Source organism: Aegilops tauschii, chromosome 7, assembly GCF_002575655.3.
Source record: "Aegilops tauschii subsp. strangulata cultivar AL8/78 chromosome 7, Aet v6.0, whole genome shotgun sequence".
NCBI lineage: Eukaryota > Viridiplantae > Streptophyta > Magnoliopsida > Poales > Poaceae > Aegilops > Aegilops tauschii.
Genome location: NC_053041.3, coordinates 393,545,541 through 393,562,346, shown reverse-complemented (window position 1 = coordinate 393,562,346; position 16,806 = coordinate 393,545,541). Strand labels below are relative to the sequence as shown.

The window sequence follows — 16,806 nt, the reverse complement described above, 5'->3', positions numbered from 1 at the left end:
AGTAGCTGTTCTCGCTTGTAGTACTAAATAAACCACCATGTTATTTTGTTTGTAGATCATCTTCATTTAGGTTTGTAGATGTTTGGTATTACAAATGAACACTGCTGCTGCTGTTAAAAGAGAAAGTGCATATGAACATGCATACATGATCATTCTGAATGTGTGTATACGTAGGACATGATCGCTGCTGCTACCGATACTTCATCAGTGACCAACGAGTGGGTGATGGCCGAGGTGATCAAGAACCCCCGCGTCCTCCGCAAGATCCAGGAGGAGCTTGACACCGTCGTCGGCACCAGCCGCATGGTGGTGGAGTCGGACCTCCCCCACCTGACGTACCTCCGCTGCGTCGTCCGGGAGTCCTTCCGGATGCACCCGGCCGGGCCGTTCCTGATCCCGCACGAGTCACTCAAGGCGACGACGATCATGGGCTACGACATCCCGGCGCAGACGAGGATCTTCATCAACACCCACGCGCTGGGCCGGAACCCGCGCATCTGGGACGACGTCGACGAGTTCCGCCCCGAGAGGCACCTCCCGGCCGACGGCGGGCGCGTGGAGATCAGCCACCTGCCGGACTTCAAGATCCTGCCCTTCAGCGCCGGGAAGCGCAAGTGCCCAGGGGCGCCCCTGGGCGTGATCCTGGTGCTCATGGCGCTCGCCAGGCTCTTCCACTGCTTCAACTGGTCCCCGCCCGACGGCCTCCGCCCCGAGGACATCGACACCGACGAGGTCTACGGGATGACCATGCCCAAGGCCAAGCCGCTCATCGCCGCCGCTCACCCGCGCCTGCCGCCGCAGATGTACGGCTCCTGTCCTAGCCACGGCATGCAGATGCAGTAAGCTCGAGCAAAACATGCAGGGATGTTTATCACAAGAATGGTGAAAGAATACATCATACATACATACATACATACATACATTGATACATATATGTAATCTGAGATATATCAACGCAGAACACGATGAATTGAATCATTTCCAGATTATTCACTGTCTCCTCTCTGGATCTTGCGTTCATATGTGTAACTAATTAGATCTTGTTCATGCATGAACAGAGATAGTAGCTTTGTAGTAGATGTATGCACTTATCTTACTGATGTACCGAACCATTGCCATATCGCTGTAACCATCTCGTCCATTCTTGGTGATAGATGAATAAAAGTAGGTATTACAAACCAATTTGGACTAGGAAACTTGTGATCCAAAAAATAGTCTAACACTTGGCACACAAGTACAAATGGCATTTAACGAGCTTCGCATCGATCGCTATGTACTCACACGCCATAAAATGCACAAACCACTAGAGCTCCATGATCACGAGCTCCCAGTCTAGCGAGAAGGAGAAATCACGAGCAAGCGGTGGCTATAGAAAGTTGAAGTGCAGCGGCTGTGGTGGCGGCGTGAGGCACCTATTTTTGTATGGTGGCAGCCTACAGCTGCGGACGCGTAGTAATTGCTGTATTCTGTGGCAGTGCAAACATATTTTTGTGCATGCCACAAACAAGACTACTCCCTCAGTTCACAAATATAAAATGTTTTGTATATTTCAACGTAGACTACATACGGGCTGAAATGAGCGAACAAAACACACTAAAACATGTATATACATCCGACTCACAAAATGGTTAGAACATCTTTATACTCCCTTCGTCCCATAATACAAGACGTTTTTGCGGAGGTTGTATTTGTAAACAGAGGGATTTTTCTTTTTCTTTTTGAGAACAGAGAGAGTATTTCCCAACAACTCTTTCTACACACCTAAAGCCAACGAGGCTAATTTTACCAAGAAGCTTATTTCAAATTAGAGTAAAATAAATAAACAACAAGCAGACTTCGACAACCTGTTGTTTAAAGAACTAGAGTAAAACCTAGCAAAATTTACTCACGACATCCTGGTTTCATATGAAATTAACTTATACGAAGTTGCGAGCATCTCATAAAGAACATCACAACTTGACGAACTTGGCAACGAAAAGTCCACTAGTTTGTGACGTCGCGGGATCGAACCGCAAGGTTTTCTGGATGCCGCCGCTTCTGCAGGGCCAGCTATCGGCTGGATTGATCTTTAGCAGCTCTGCAGGTTGCAAACCCAACATGAAACATCCATTATAGAAGTGATAATCAACATATATATTAGATGAAGGCATGTAGCAGGACGTCTGTACCTGCTGAAGGATGTTTTGAGAGGAATTGCTGAACCACATTCTCGTTTTGTGCAACAGTCAAGCTATTCGAAGACAAACTGTTAGTCATGCGACAGTATGAACTATAAACTGTACCGAAATTCTATGCACGGTAAAGGCTAGACTACTGAGACGCAATTGAGGACTAGATTTGCATGTGAAGAGATACGCACCTGCAAGTACTATAGACAAGTGATCCGCCTGTTTTCAATAATTTAAAACCATTTGTGAGAAGCCCTAACTGCATAAGATCATCAAAGTTCAGTAAATATCAAACATAAGCTTCTCATCTACTCCCCGTGTCCCAAAATATGTGTCGCTGATTAAGTAAATAAGTGTTGCTGATCTAGTACAACTAACTTTGTACTAAATCAGCAACACTTATTTTGGGACGGAGGGAGTAGCTAATTGTTGGATACAGATTGCTCGGTCAAGAGCCATTCAAGCAAACATCAAGAACGAAGTAGTACCTGAAGATGAAGTAGGTTGCCAGTTCTTTCTACGTTGAGTACACGGCGGTCTAATGTTTTCCATCCCCAGAACTCAAACTTCTGAATGTGTTTTATCGATCCATCATGAGTACATTCTGCATCCACTAGGACCTGCATGCATTCCATCCAAAGGGACAAATGAGATGATACAAGTTGCCGAATAAGTTGCAGTAGAATATTCCAACCTCAAACATAAGCTGCATCTGATAGAGTTCTATAAAGTGCTTCAGTACTCTTTCAGAAGGTGAAAAGTGTTCCCTCGTCCTCAACAGAATGAGTGAAAGGTACACTTTTTAGAGCTAATTGACAGTCTGATTTGCAACTACATGTGGAGTTGGCTATGAAGGCTTAAAAAAATCAATGGCACAACGTAGATCATGCATATTTCCACTTCTTTTTACTAATCAAAGTCACAGAGTACTTGTGTAGTTCAGTAACGATAACACTAGCAGTTTACAAAATAACACAAGCAAAGGAATACCTTATCATACCCAGATGTACAGGCAGCAGCATCAGTTGATGGGTGAAGAACATAACGTTTTTGCAATCCAACTAATCCTGAATCTTTGCCATAGTATATCAGTTCAGGTTCGGAAGTTGATGGTAGATGAGGTGAACCGGCTGCTTTTGCCTTTTTAGACTTCTGTCTGTCTTTCCATGATCTCTTTGAAGTCCATTCTGAGAATATGCTTCCATTATCCTCAATTCCAACAAAAGCTGTGACAAAGAGCATGAACTCAAAACAAGCTAAATCATTCATACGTGCAGAAGAAGTAAAACAAAAGCGGGACTGGATTCTTCTGCTGAAAATACCTTCCATGCTCCCCAGGTTGGAGTTCACAGGCAATATGGAAAACGAAGTCCCATCAGCAACAAAGAGTCGACTACGATCTCCAAGAGAATACTTCTGCAACATCGTACGACAGGCTGCAAGACGGTGCTTTGCAACATCAACACCAGTCAAAGAACCTGAGCTACCAAGCATATCTGCAAGCATGCAAAGCTTTGCACCTTGCATGTCATATAGATGAAAGGTTAGTATATCGCTGAATAAAAATCCAACAGATAGCAGAGGTCTAACACAAGCTACAGGATCCATAGCAAACAAATCCCTTATAACAAACCAAACAACATCATCACAAGGACGGGGAAATATGTGTTGAACTAACACTACTATATTGGACATGTTGGAGAATAAAATTCAACATATGAACCAAACTAGACACCGAACCGGTCCATCAAACAACAGGAATGTAAAACCCCACTCTCCTAGATGCAACATACCTGTCATACTTGAAACTGTATTTTTGTATGATATATCTAAAGATCAACAATCAGGAAAGGCTTTCCATGTTTTTATGCCCTTGAGAAAACTAGGTCCTGACATATTGGTGATACATGTCGCCCACACAAATATTTGGCAGGGGTGCTCGTTTATGATTGTAGGGTAGACATTGGCTCTAAGAAAACATTGGTCTAGTGTGTACTTGAAGTATATTAAAAACAGTTACCTGGTGCAGCACAGAGGTCAAGAACATGGTCTCCTGATTGAACATCGAGTGCTAAGATGGCAGCTCCAGAAGCTGCATCAATCCCATAGATCTGAAATGTTTTTAAAGATGTTTAGATGAAGCAAAATGTCACGCACAGAAGAGTGCATGATAAGAACATGACAACACGGTAGATTTTTTACTGGGAAATTTCAGCTTCTCCTACAATTAACAACAAGTGTGTCACTTTGGCTTTATGAGAGAATCCGTTACAAATCAGGTGGCAACCACAAAAGTGCCATGAGATTTAACAGCTTCAGCTTAATTTGTAGCATGATGGCATCACCAAACTGTTAGCGGTTCGAGCATTTGGTCTCTTATACTAATAAACAATAAAACATAATGTTATTCGATTGCTATCGAGGATAAATTGCCTCAGAGAACACTTGACAAAAATCTAATAACAAGCACATTAACATCATATAGCCGCATACAATTAGACTAGGCTGAGCAACATGGGTCAGCTTCAAAACAATCGTGACAAAAGTTTCTCCTCACCTTCCCTTGCTGATAAGCCTTGGATCCAGCAATCTGAATTTCAGGCGGGATCGCATAGAAGTCCGGCAGCCACGACACCCTCATGAGATCACACTTGAGCTCGCTTTCGATCTCTGTCACCACACTGGACTCCATGCCTGGTTTTAACCTAGGGATTTGAGAAACAAGTCAGGCTACTCTCCTCTCCTTTGTACCCTTCATGTGACGAATTGCTAGTGGATGGCAATCTTGGCGAGTGTGAAGGCTTGCCTCACCTGATGTAGCGCGGGATGGTGTCCGCCTTGGAGTAGAGCGCGGGGTCCAGGCCATTCTCGCCGAGGAACTCGAGAAAGGCCGCCGGCAGCGGCAGCGACGCTGGCGGCCGCTCTTCTCTGCGGTCAGAGGGCGGAATTTCTGGAGAATCCATCGCTCTCCAGAGTAAAGACACTGGACTCCTACTTGGGTCCGAAGGGGTGCGAGGTCTCCGGCAATGGTGGCGTCGGCCTCCTGCCCAAAGCGCGCAGAGGCGGCGCCGCCGGGAGGACTGGACTCGGGGCGCAACGCACGGTGTGGAACTTGGTTGATCTGGGCCCTAAGTTTCAGATCTGACGCTCGCAAAAGCACACTGGACTCGACCAAACCAGAGAGTCGGTTCGCTTTAGTCATGTACAGTACTAGTAATTCTGTAATTTGTTTGTCGAATGTCGCAGTCTCTTGATCAATAAGGCGCGATATTTCTCGAATTATCTTGAGCAGCACACAACAGAGGCAACGCAAATAATTACTGCAAAGGTGAGAAGAAACATATGGCCAAAATTTCTGCATGAATACATCATATATGCCTGGCGGCAAGTACATTTCCATCAACTTCCCGGCACAAGTAACAACCTCACCACACCGAGGCCCTGTCTGGAGGCAAGAATTTCGCCGGAATTTTACAAGGAACAATTCAATTTCCTCATGAATCAAGAAGTCACGGTTAAATGCAAAAACCACGGTTCTGCCAGCCTCAGAGCTTCATGCCAAGCTTGACGCGGAGATGAGGCTGAAAGAGCTTCTTCGTGAAGAAGAATTAAAGTGGGCGCTGTGGGCCAAGGTCCGACGAGTTGTCCAGGGGACGCGAACACTCAGTTCTTCCACATGATCGCTAATGGCAAACACAGAAAGAAGAGGATCTTTCAGCTTGAACAAGATGAACGAACGATTCTAGGTCAGGAGAACCTAAAATTATACATTACTGAGTATTACAAGCAGTTGTTTGGGCCTCCAGAGGATAACTGTGTTTCTCTAGATGAGTCTAGGATTGAGGATGTTCCTCAACTTACTGCTGTTGAGAATGATATTTTAGCTGCTCCTTTTTCTGAGAAAGAGGTGTTTGAGGCCATATCGCAGATGAAAAATAATAAGGCTCCCGGCCCGAATGGATTCCCGGCTGAGTTTTATAAAAAGTGCTGGCATATTATTAAAGGGGATCTGTTGCCGTTGTTCCATGATTTATTCTCTGGACAGCTTCAGCTTTTTCAACTGAATTTTGGAACGATAACCCTGCTTTCTAAGAAAACAGAGGCTGTGAGAATTGAGCAATTCAGGCCCATATGTCTTCTTAATGTTAGTTTCAAAAAATTTACCAAGGTCGGGACTAATAGGCTCACACAGATTGCGCATGCTGTGGTGCAGCCTACCCAAACTACTTTCATGCCGGACAGGAACATCCTCGAAGGGGTTGTGGTCCTTCATGAAACGCTCCATGAGATTCACACGAAAAAACTAAATGAAGTTGTTTTCAAGGTGGATTTCGAGAAAGCGTGCGATAAAGTCAAATGGCCTTTCCTTCAACAGGCCTTACGCATGAAGGGTTTTGATGAAGCTTGGCGACTCCAGGTAGAATCTTTCACGCAAAAAGGGAGTGTTGGAATTAAAGTGAATGACGACATAGGTCATTATTTCCAGACACACAAGGGCCTGAGACAAGGTGATCCAATGTCTCCTATTATGTTCAACATTGTGGTTGACATGTTGGCAATTCTGATAGGCAGGGCAAAGGAGGGCGGTCAGGTGGGTGGCTTGGTGCCTCATCTAGTTGATGGTGGTGTGTCCATCCTGGAGTACGCTGATGATACAATCATCTTTATGGAGCACGACTTGGCAAAAGCGAGAAATATGAAGCTGGTGTTATGCTTATTTGAACAATTGACCGGATTGAAGATTAACTTTAATAAAAGCGAGTTGTTCTGTTTTGGTAGAGCCAATGAGGAATAAGAGGCATATAGGCAATTGTTCGGATGCGAATTGAGGACATTACCTTTCACGTACTTAGGTATACTCATTCACCATCGTAAGCTGACAAACAGAGAATGGAAGTGCATCGAGGATCGGTTTGAGAAGAAACTGAGTTGCTGGAAGGGCAAACTCATGTCATATGGAGGCCGATTGATTCTTATTAATTCGGTGCTCACGAGTATGCCTATGTTTCTCTTATCTTTCTTCGAAATCCCAGTTGATGTTAGGAAAAGGTTGGACTTCTATCGATCCCGATTCTTCTGGCAGAGTGATGAACTAAAGAGAAAATACCGACTCGCCAAATGGGATATCATCTGTCGACCAAAGGACCAGGGGGGCCTTGGTGTTGAGAATCTTGAAGTCAAGAACAGATGTATTCTCAGTAAGTGGCTTTATAAGTTATCAGTTGAGACTGGGGCCACGTGGGCGCAGATTCTCTGTAGTAAGTATCTGCAGTCCAAGACTTTGTCCCAGGCGACAGTGAGACCGACTGACTCGCCATTTTGGAAGGGGCTTATGAGAGTCAAAGCTGCCTTCTTTAATAGAACAAAGTTTATAGGGTATGGCAACACCACTCGCTTCTGGGAGGATACTTGGCTTGGTGAAACGTCGTTGGCACTTCAGTATCCGTCCCTGTATCGTATTGTTCAACGACGTGATGCTCTTGTTGCAACGATTATGCAGTCCATTCCCCTTAATATTCAGTTTAGGAGGGCGCTTGTTGGCGACCGGTGGGAAGCATGGCTTCATTTGGTGAGTAGACTGATGGAGGTTCAGCTATCTCATCAGTCCGATCAGTTGTGTTGGATGCTTACTAGGTCTGGAGAGTTCACAGTCAAGTCGATGTATATCGATGTCATTAACTCTATTGCTATTCCTAGTTCCAAAGATGTTTGAAAAGTCAAAGTTCCTTTGAAAATTAAAGTGTTTATGTGGTTTGTACATAAACAAGTCATTTTAACAAAGGATAATTTGGTTAAGCGCAACTGGATAGGATCTACTAGGTGTAGTTTTTGTGATCGGGACGAAACTATCAAGCACCTCTTCTTTGACTGCCCGTTGGCGAGAGTTTTGTGGCACACGGTGCATATTGCCTTTAACATTACTCCTCCGAATTCGGTCAGTACGTTATTTGGAACGTGGCTTGTTGGGATAGAGTCCGAAACAGCTAGACACATTCGCGTAGGAGTATGTGCTTTGTTGTGGGCAATTTGGAACTGCAGAAATGATTTGGCTTTTAACAGAACAACAAATATTCATTTTTTGCAGGTTTTATTCCGGGCTACTGCGCTGATCCGTACGTGGTCGTTAGTCACTCCGGCGGAGGCCAGGGAGCGTTTGGTTACTGGATCTGTCCGGTGGGAGATGTTAGCGCAGGATATCTTCAACTGGTTTGGATGGCGGTCATGTAATAGGATGGGTGATTAGTTTACCTATCTTTGTTATGCCAGCCGGTTGTGGCTTTTGGGCCTATTATTTTTGGCGTTGTGGCTCTTTGTGAGCTTGCCGTTATTTTGTTTTCATACTATAAGACCTTGTTGAACCTCTTTATTTATCTATAAATGTGGCCATATGCATTGTTGAACCTCTTTATTTATCTATAAATGTGGCCATATGCATTGTTCTGATGCAGAGGCCGGGGAGTCCCCTTTTCGAAAAAAAAATCAAAAAGTATATCCGCCTTCCAAACAGGATCTTAACAACTTCATTCGCAGAAAGAACATTCCACATATCATATGGATCTTTACTTTTTAAAACGGAATAGCTTCCGGAGACAATAAATGGACATGGAAAACGTGCAAGCTAAAAAAAAAGTTCACATATGGTATTCTTTCATATTTGAAGAAGTACAATGTGCATACAGACATACTTCATATACAAGGTCCATCTTGTTGGCAGGACCCTCCAAAGTAACGAAGTATACCAACAGAATCAGGTTGCATCTTTGGGAGCACCTGATGGATTTCTAAGACAACAAACACATCTACATAACCTAATTGACCTTTATGATGTGCCCGCCCTGTTCCGGGCAACAATAGTACAAATCAGTATGCTACCGTATCTTCCATATCATTGTACAAAATTTCCGGTCTTCCTGTTGATTTGTAGGAAGAATGTATCCATGGAGAGCTGGACAACTCTTAGCACAATCAAGAGCTCAATTCTCCTGGATCAACAGTAAATGCACCAACCGTCAGTATGTTCCGTGCATGACAGGTGCATGAATTGAAAGTTTTCGAACTTATATTACCTTCCCCCAAAAAATTCTGTCCAAGATCCCACTACCTTCGATGTTATGAAGATTCTTTTGTAGAGTTCAATGGTATCTCGACATGTCGAGGGCTTCCTGGGCTGACTTTGCTGTCAGCACCCTGCTGCTGGTTCACTTGGGGTTTAAGCTTATGATTGTTATATGCAACAACACCTACTATGGCTGTACATTGCAGAAAAATGGAGTCACCATCTAATCCACTTCTAAATGCAGTTCTTTGAAAAAAAATTCAAAAAGATGGCTCAAACCTAAAGTATTCACACAAAAAAAAGAATAACCCAGAAAATATCAGGTGCAGGTAATTTTTTAGCCAAAAATGTGCCCAAAGATGTCACAGAAATTATGAAGTTAAATAAGTCAGATTACGAGATTAATCAGTAGAATACCTATGGCATAGCCAACTATGTTTATGAAGGTAAGCTTTGTATCAGCAAAAATAGCAGCTGACAGCAGCACCACACTCCAATCTCTCACAACTCCAGTAACACGAGCTGTCAGTGCACTTGTCCGGGAAATGACAAGGAAAACTGACAGATTAAGTACGAATGTGCACATGCAGTTTAAGAACAATGTAACTGGTGGGAAGTTCCATGAAATACTTGCATCCATCTTTGGCTTCTCTAAGAACAACCAGGGAATGAACAGGCAAAAGGCACTGCAGGAAAGTCACAGATTAAATTATGAGAACAAACAGTAGTTTCAAGAATTAATCTGGGGAGCTGGTGGACAAGATACCTGCAAGGGCTAACATAGTACATCATGGATATCAAGTTCAGTCTAACACCCTTCTTCTTCAAAAATATCTCGATAAAGATAAGTCTAAGGGCCTCCGCTACAACTCCACCCATCTGATACACCACTCCGACCCAGCTGATTGTAATTTCACCAACAGAGGCCACAATAACTCCCACGCTGATGATAGACATGATAGCAAGCATTTTACAGTTCATTTCTTCAAGGCCAAATGCTGTTCCAAGGAGAAACACGGCTACAGGCACTGTAATGCTCAAGCAAAGAGTATATTAACATCAGTTCCAAAACTGATTACAACCTACGCTTTACCTTCTCAATCTAAAACCAGAGAGTGCACATACTTATTGCCTTCAACATCTGTGCAAATGCAACAGATATGTAGAGGTATGCACTGTTCCCTAGCCAAAGTGTCATTGCAAACATTGCTCCAATTGGAATGACTGAACTCACATATCTGAAATTTCAGGTGAGCTAGTTGGAAAAATAATACAATCCCAGTACTTTATTATGAATTGAACAAAGAATCTAATACAGGATGGGAAAGCAATAACGGCTGCAGGTCCGTGCTTCAGAAAAAGACCAGCATATTTCTTCTCACGAAGAGTGGTATCGAGTATGACTTATGACAGGAATAGTGCAGAGCTTCTTAGTGTGTGCTAGATGCAAATTTAATTAACGAAAATATCTACTGATGACCATCATGCTAGACTTTTAAGCCTCTGACTTGGCATTTTCTTATCGGTTTCCTCCTAAGTCACAGTCTTAACAATATGGTAAAACTCGCTCACTAATCCTGACAGCTAAAGCAGGCTAATGTACTTACACAACAAAGAGCAGAGCCCCCTGTTACTGTACTTGCTATCCACATATAGCCTGATGAAAACCAACCTCGCTATTTAAAATGAAGGGGTGGTGTTTGTGCAGCATCTTACGTAGACATGCTAGAATATGCTAATGTTATGGAAAATCCACAAATTATTCTTATCGGTTCATACATGGAGAGGCAGGCATTATGGATGTCTTAATCATGAGGTGATACGTCATGGAACATAATATACTGACAGAGAACAATTGAGAGAGTAAGAAACTACAATACAGCCTTATGAATTTTGTATTATCCAAGACTCACACATCTGTAGTCATTCCTTCATCAATCTTTATGACCTATAAAATATTATCAAAGTAAAAAAAAAAGTAAGATTACGGATTTCTTGAACTTCTAGTAACTTGAATTCCAAACAGTATGAAGTCTTAGTTATTACACAGATTAGAGATAGATACGGCAACCATGTAAAAATTTGATGCTAGGTACCTTGAAAATCTTTGTAGCTGCAAAGCATACTACAGATGAGAAGAGCATATGCAGCAAAGTTAGTGCCACTGGATAGGGGAAGTTGATCTCTTTTGAGGATAGCACCCACTGCAAATCAGGACAAACAAAGCATTCAACAATGTTACAAAAAATATGAAATGGATATTTGCCACAGAAAAAGAATCCATCAGTACTTTTAAGCACATGAATGAAATTATGAAAGCACTCCAGAACTAATCATCCCAAATAGAAGTGTGTTACAAAGCGGGTTTTCAATCTTCTGAAGCAAGGGTTATCGATGTTTACACTTGAATTTGTACATACAGAAATGTCAGCATCACTATTTCTATTTGTACCACAATCTCTCTTGGAGTGTTGTTAATCTTTTTAGTATTGAGTTGGGCCAAAGAAATAAGGAGAGATAATAGAACAAAAGATAGTGCTTATTGCTCAATTTCCATGAATCATCATAGTGGAAGCAGATGCTATCCAGTCGGTCCAAAAAGATAGGCATCTTGAGAAGTGTCAATGAATTAATTTATATGTAGCACTTGGCATGGCCTGCAGATTGGATTTTTTTTTTTTGCAGCTCCACTTAAAGCTAATGGAACTCGGTGCAAAAGACCTCCATGAGCCTTACGTATCGGTGTACCAAACTAAACTAACAATATAATAGCAAAAGGGAGTCCAGTTACTTGTTATGGAAGCGATATGAGTTGTGACAAGAGAACCTGGGTCAACCCTTCGCATGAAAAAGGGGTCCAAGTTGAGTGGACAGCCCAAGCAAGCAACGAACTATTCCCAGATCTCAAGCTACTGGACTCAGAGGCAAAAAAAAAGGACCCAAACAGCCACCAATTTTGGACATAATCTGGTTATTCAGGTGGGTGATCGGCTTTAGAAAACTGATAGTCACCAATGAAACTCATTTTGATGAATTATGGGATCAACGCTTGATATCGCAAGTATGAGAACAGCCGAAGCTCAAAATCGCCTCCCTGGGTGTTTACAATCACACCCTCTTTAAACTGAAAACGCTTACGCTGCGGCAGAGACAACGAGACAGAGATCCGATCCATCACAAAAGCCCCCCTGACTCGCACGCATTCGAATCCAGCGCCAGAAGCTGGAAACACATCCGTCTCGTCTCCTCCGCACGGGGAGAGCAGCAATCGGATCAGCCAACGAATTCGCGGTGGACTGCACGCTAAAACCCTAGAAACCCAGGACGGCGCGGAGTCGCGTGACGCGGCCAGGCCAGACGCGAGAGAGACCGCATCCGTGTCGCGCAACCAGGAATGAGCAACCGCAGCGACGAAACTTGCCGCGGCTGGCAGGATCGCGGGGCGGTGGGCCGGAGACGCGGGGCGAGGAGGAGGATGAGAGGGGCTTGCCTTGTTGAAGAAGATCTGGCCGCCGGAGATGGCGATGTAGAAGAGGAGGTGGAAGTAGGTGACGGCGCCGTCCCGCCACGCACCCTTCCTCGGCGCCGGCGCCGGCGCCGCCGTCTCCAGCTGCTGCTGCTGCTGCTGCTTCCCGCCATTTCTCTCCATGGCTGGCTGCTGTGGGGGAATGGAGACGGAGAATCTGTCTCGCCGTCGGTCGGGGCGTGTGCGTCTCGAGCCGTTTTGCGGTTTTGCGACGGTGGTGGACTTCATATAAACAAAACAAAAGGAGAGTGCCTCGCGATTCGCACGTGGTTCAGACCGGCCCCCGTCTCCGCGCGGGCAGGCCTACGCGCCGTGCACGATCTGGGGCCCACCAGTCAGTGTCTTTAACGATATCAAAAAAATGTTAGAAAGCGAAGTCAGAACTTGGGCGAGTCAAACGAAAACGAAAGATGATTTCAGAGGTCAAATTTTAGGCGGAGCCTGCCAGATATCAGGACACACATGATCGGCAATTTATTGTATAAGTGTGTCACGACCACGGAGCCAGGGGGTCGCCGGCGGTGAGGTAGCTGGGGAGATCAGAGAGGGTGAGGGCAACTCAAGGGAGAAGAGAGGAGCGTGAGGTAGAGACAGGATAAGAAGAGGGGAATGAAGGCTCAGAGTGATTTCATTTCAAATTCAATGCTACAGTCCTCTTACACACGCCAGCCCACGAGAGATTACACGGCCCACCGGCCCACGCCTGCTACACGGCCCACTCGACACTACTTGACTTGTTTAAAACATTCCCGCCTTGACTCGACCAGCGATCACCTCGCACTGCCTCACCTAGGCACTTACAGTACCCGCCCCTGAAGAACCAGCGTGTCCTCATGTTGGTGCAGACGGAAACCGTGCTTTGAGCACCTCATAGTCCTCCCAGGTCGCCGATGCTGCTAGAAGTTTAGTCCATTTCACCAAGATTTGAAGATGGCTTGCATTTCCTTCTTGACCAGTCGACGATCCAGAATTTCCTCAGGACAAACTCCAGGAGCCGACAGGTCTATTGGCACAGGTAAGGTGTTAAACACTGGCATATGCTCAGGCACATGATTCTTGAGCTGCGAGATGTGAAAAAACGGATGCACTTGACTCCCCTTAGGTAGCTCCAAACGATAGGCAGCACCTCCAATCTTTTCTAGAATCTTGTAGGGTCCAAAGTACTTGAGTGCAAGCTTGCGGCAAGGGCGATTAACCACTGTCGATTGCACATATGGTTGCAGTCTCAGATACACCATTTCCCCAGCAGAGAACACTCTGTCAGAGCGTTTCTTATCCGCAAAATGCTTGTATTTGCACTGAGCATGTGCCAAATGATCCTTCAGAGTTGCTGTGTGCTGAGTGTGAGCCGACAGCCAGGAATCGACATCAGGGTTCAGAGAGGTAGGATGCCCAAGCATCTGGCCGATGTTAGGAGCATAACCATAAAGTGCCTTGTATGGAGTACACCCCAGTGAAGAGTGATAAGTTGAGTTATACCCAAACTCTGCTTGAGGAAGCCAGGTGGCCCATTTTGTTGGAAATTCATGTACTGCACATCTCAGGTACATCTCCAGACATTGGTTTACTCGTTCTGTCTGACCATCCGTTTGAGGATGGTAGGATGTGCTCATTTGCAGTTCTGTGCCCCACATCCTGAACAACTCTTTCCAAAAAGAACTGGTGAAAATTTTGTCCCTGTCTGACACGATGATCAGAGGTAGTCCATGCAGTTTCACAATGTTGTTGAGGAACACTTTGGCCACTGAAGCTGCAGAGAAAGGATGTTTCAAAGGAAGGAAGTGACTCACTTTGGTGAAACGATCGACCACCACTAGAATAGCTGAATATCCTTATGATTTAGGGAGCCCTTCGATGAAATCCATACTGATAGCTTGCCAAGGACTGTCAGGAACACGTAGAGGATGCAGCAGTCCATGCACTTTACATAGCTCATGTTTACCCTGTTGACAAGTACCACATTGCTTAACAAAATTTCCCACATCAGTTTTCATTCCTTTCCAACTGAAAAGTTGTTTAACTCTGTAATAAGTGGGCAAAATCCCAGAATGACCCCCTACGGGAGTAGAGTGAAAAGCTTGTATTAGCTTGGTTTGAAGTCCAGTGTTTGCTCCTACCCAAACCTTATTATCCTGCTCGATCAGACCTTCCTGTAGCTGAAAACCAGGACAAGCAGCTGGATCCACAGCTAGTTGTTGCAACATGGCAAGAGCCTATGGGTCAACTGAGTAGGAGTTAAGGATTTCTTGTATCCAAAATGGCTTGCTAGCAGAGACACTTTGAACAGAGAACAAATGGGCTACCCTGGGCAGAGCATCGGCTGTTGTGTTTTCCACCCCTTTCTTGTATTGTATTGAAATCTAGAGGCCCACTAATTTAGTCATTGCTTTCCTCTGCAAATCAGATGTCAGGTTCTGATCTCCCAAGTGACACAAGCTTTGATGGTCTGTCTTGATCACAAAAGGTGCTCTACTTAGATAAGATCTTCATCTGTCTATTGCCATCATTATTGCTAGGAATTCTTTCTCATATATAGATTTCTTTTGACTGATCACACCCAGAGCTTTGCTGTAATATGCTATAGGATGTCCTTCCTGAGATAAGATAGCCCCAACTCCAGTGTCACAAGCATCTGTTTCCACTGTGAATGTCATGTCAAAATTTGGCAGAGCTAAGACAGGAGTGTTAATCATAGCCTCCTTAAGTAGTTGAAATGCTTTCTGAGCTGTCTCAGACCACTCAAAGGCTTGTTTCTTCAGAAGAGCAGTAAGAGGTTTTGCCAAAATACCATAATTTTGCACAAATTTCCTGTAATAGCCAGTCAGGCCCAAAAACCCTCTTAAATCTGTCAAAGTTGTTGGAACCGGCCACTGCAACATCACTTCAGTTTTAACAGGGTCAGTAGCCACACCTTTTTTCTGAGATAACGTGCCCCAGATATTCCAAGGACTTCTATGCAAAAACACATTTGCTCTCCTTCACAAAACAGTTGATTTTATTTTAATATGTCAAAGACTGCTTGCAAATGATTTATATTGTCCTCTAAAGTGAAAGTAAAAACCAGGATATCATCCATAAACACCAACACAAACTTTCTATTTGGCCCAACAAAAGCAAAATTCATAACACATTGGAATGTGTCTGGGGCAATGGCCAAACCAAAAGGCATTACTCTGAACTGAAACTGGCCATGGTGTGTTTCGAATGCAGTTTTGAATTCATCTTCTTCTTTCATTCTTATCTGATGGTACCCAACCATTAAATCTAAATTGGAAAACCACTTTGCCCCTCCTAACTCATAAAGTATTTCATCAATTACTGGCATAGGAAATTTGTTTTTCATTGTTATTGCATTCAATCTCCTGTAGTCCACACATAACCTCCAAGTCCCATCTTTCTTCTTAACTAACAACACTGGGGTAGCAAAGGGACTCATGCTAGGTGTGATTAAACCTGCCTCCAGCATCTCTTTCACTTGCCTTTCAATCTCATCTTTTTGCAGAGGAGAATATCTGTAAGGTTTGCAATTAACAGGCACAACATCTGGCAAGAGAGTGATTGTGTGATCAAAAGCTCTATGAGGAGGTAAAGTGTTAGGTTCCTGGAATACTTGCTTGTTTTTGTCCAGTATTTGTTGCACTTCTTGAGGAATCTCAGTTGCAGGTGTCATTACTATTCTGTTCAGCAGAGCAGTAGCCCACACATCATTTCCCTTCTCCCACTTTAGCAATTTTTCAGCAGATACTTCCTCCAATTGGTCTTGCTTGACAGGTAGCACACCTTGTAATCTGACCTCTTGGCCTTCATGTTAGAACTCAATCCACTTGTCAGCCCAGTGTCATTTCATCACTCCCCACTGCTCCAACCAATCCATGCCAAGTATAATATCATGACCTCCCAATGGTAACACTTGCATGGGATTAGTGAAACTGTGTCCTTGCATCCACCAAGTTAAATGTTGAACCACCTCAGTACAAGTGATCATATTCCCATTTGCTACCTTAACTTGCATAGGAACAGTTAGAGGTTCAGCAGTGACAGAAATCCTGTCCAAT

At 44.1% G+C, this 16,806-nt stretch overlaps 2 protein-coding genes across 3 annotated transcripts; both read right to left on the bottom strand.

Moving 5' to 3' along the window:
- Nucleotides 1-21: 21 nt before the first annotated feature.
- Nucleotides 22-5,292, bottom strand: LOC109743244 (rRNA (cytosine-C(5))-methyltransferase NOP2C). Of its 2 annotated transcripts, none has more exons than XM_020302330.4 (10): nucleotides 4,980-5,292; nucleotides 4,726-4,873; nucleotides 4,189-4,279; nucleotides 3,491-3,688; nucleotides 3,159-3,394; nucleotides 2,657-2,788; nucleotides 2,360-2,427; nucleotides 2,169-2,230; nucleotides 2,011-2,077; nucleotides 22-817 (listed from the first exon to the last, which is right to left on the bottom strand). In XM_020302330.4, the coding sequence occupies exons 1-10, from the start codon at nucleotides 5,129-5,131 to the stop codon at nucleotides 406-408; spliced, it is 1,566 nt and encodes a 521-aa protein (XP_020157919.3). In that variant the 5' UTR covers nucleotides 5,132-5,292; the 3' UTR covers nucleotides 22-405. The 2 variants fall into 2 exon arrangements, with proteins under 2 accessions (XP_020157919.3, XP_045087954.1); XM_045232019.2 differs by having other exon boundaries at nucleotides 562-812; nucleotides 4,980-5,290.
- A 3,496-nt stretch (nucleotides 5,293-8,788) lies between these two features.
- On the bottom strand, nucleotides 8,789-12,994 carry LOC109743245 (probable sugar phosphate/phosphate translocator At3g14410). The gene is made up of 8 exons (XM_020302331.4): nucleotides 12,716-12,994; nucleotides 11,322-11,429; nucleotides 11,139-11,173; nucleotides 10,351-10,463; nucleotides 9,992-10,253; nucleotides 9,643-9,911; nucleotides 9,236-9,418; nucleotides 8,789-9,151 (listed from the first exon to the last, which is right to left on the bottom strand). The coding sequence occupies exons 1-7, from the start codon at nucleotides 12,977-12,979 to the stop codon at nucleotides 9,279-9,281; spliced, it is 1,191 nt and encodes a 396-aa protein (XP_020157920.2). The 5' UTR covers nucleotides 12,980-12,994; the 3' UTR covers nucleotides 8,789-9,151; nucleotides 9,236-9,278.
- Between the last annotated feature and the right edge of the window lie 3,812 nt (nucleotides 12,995-16,806).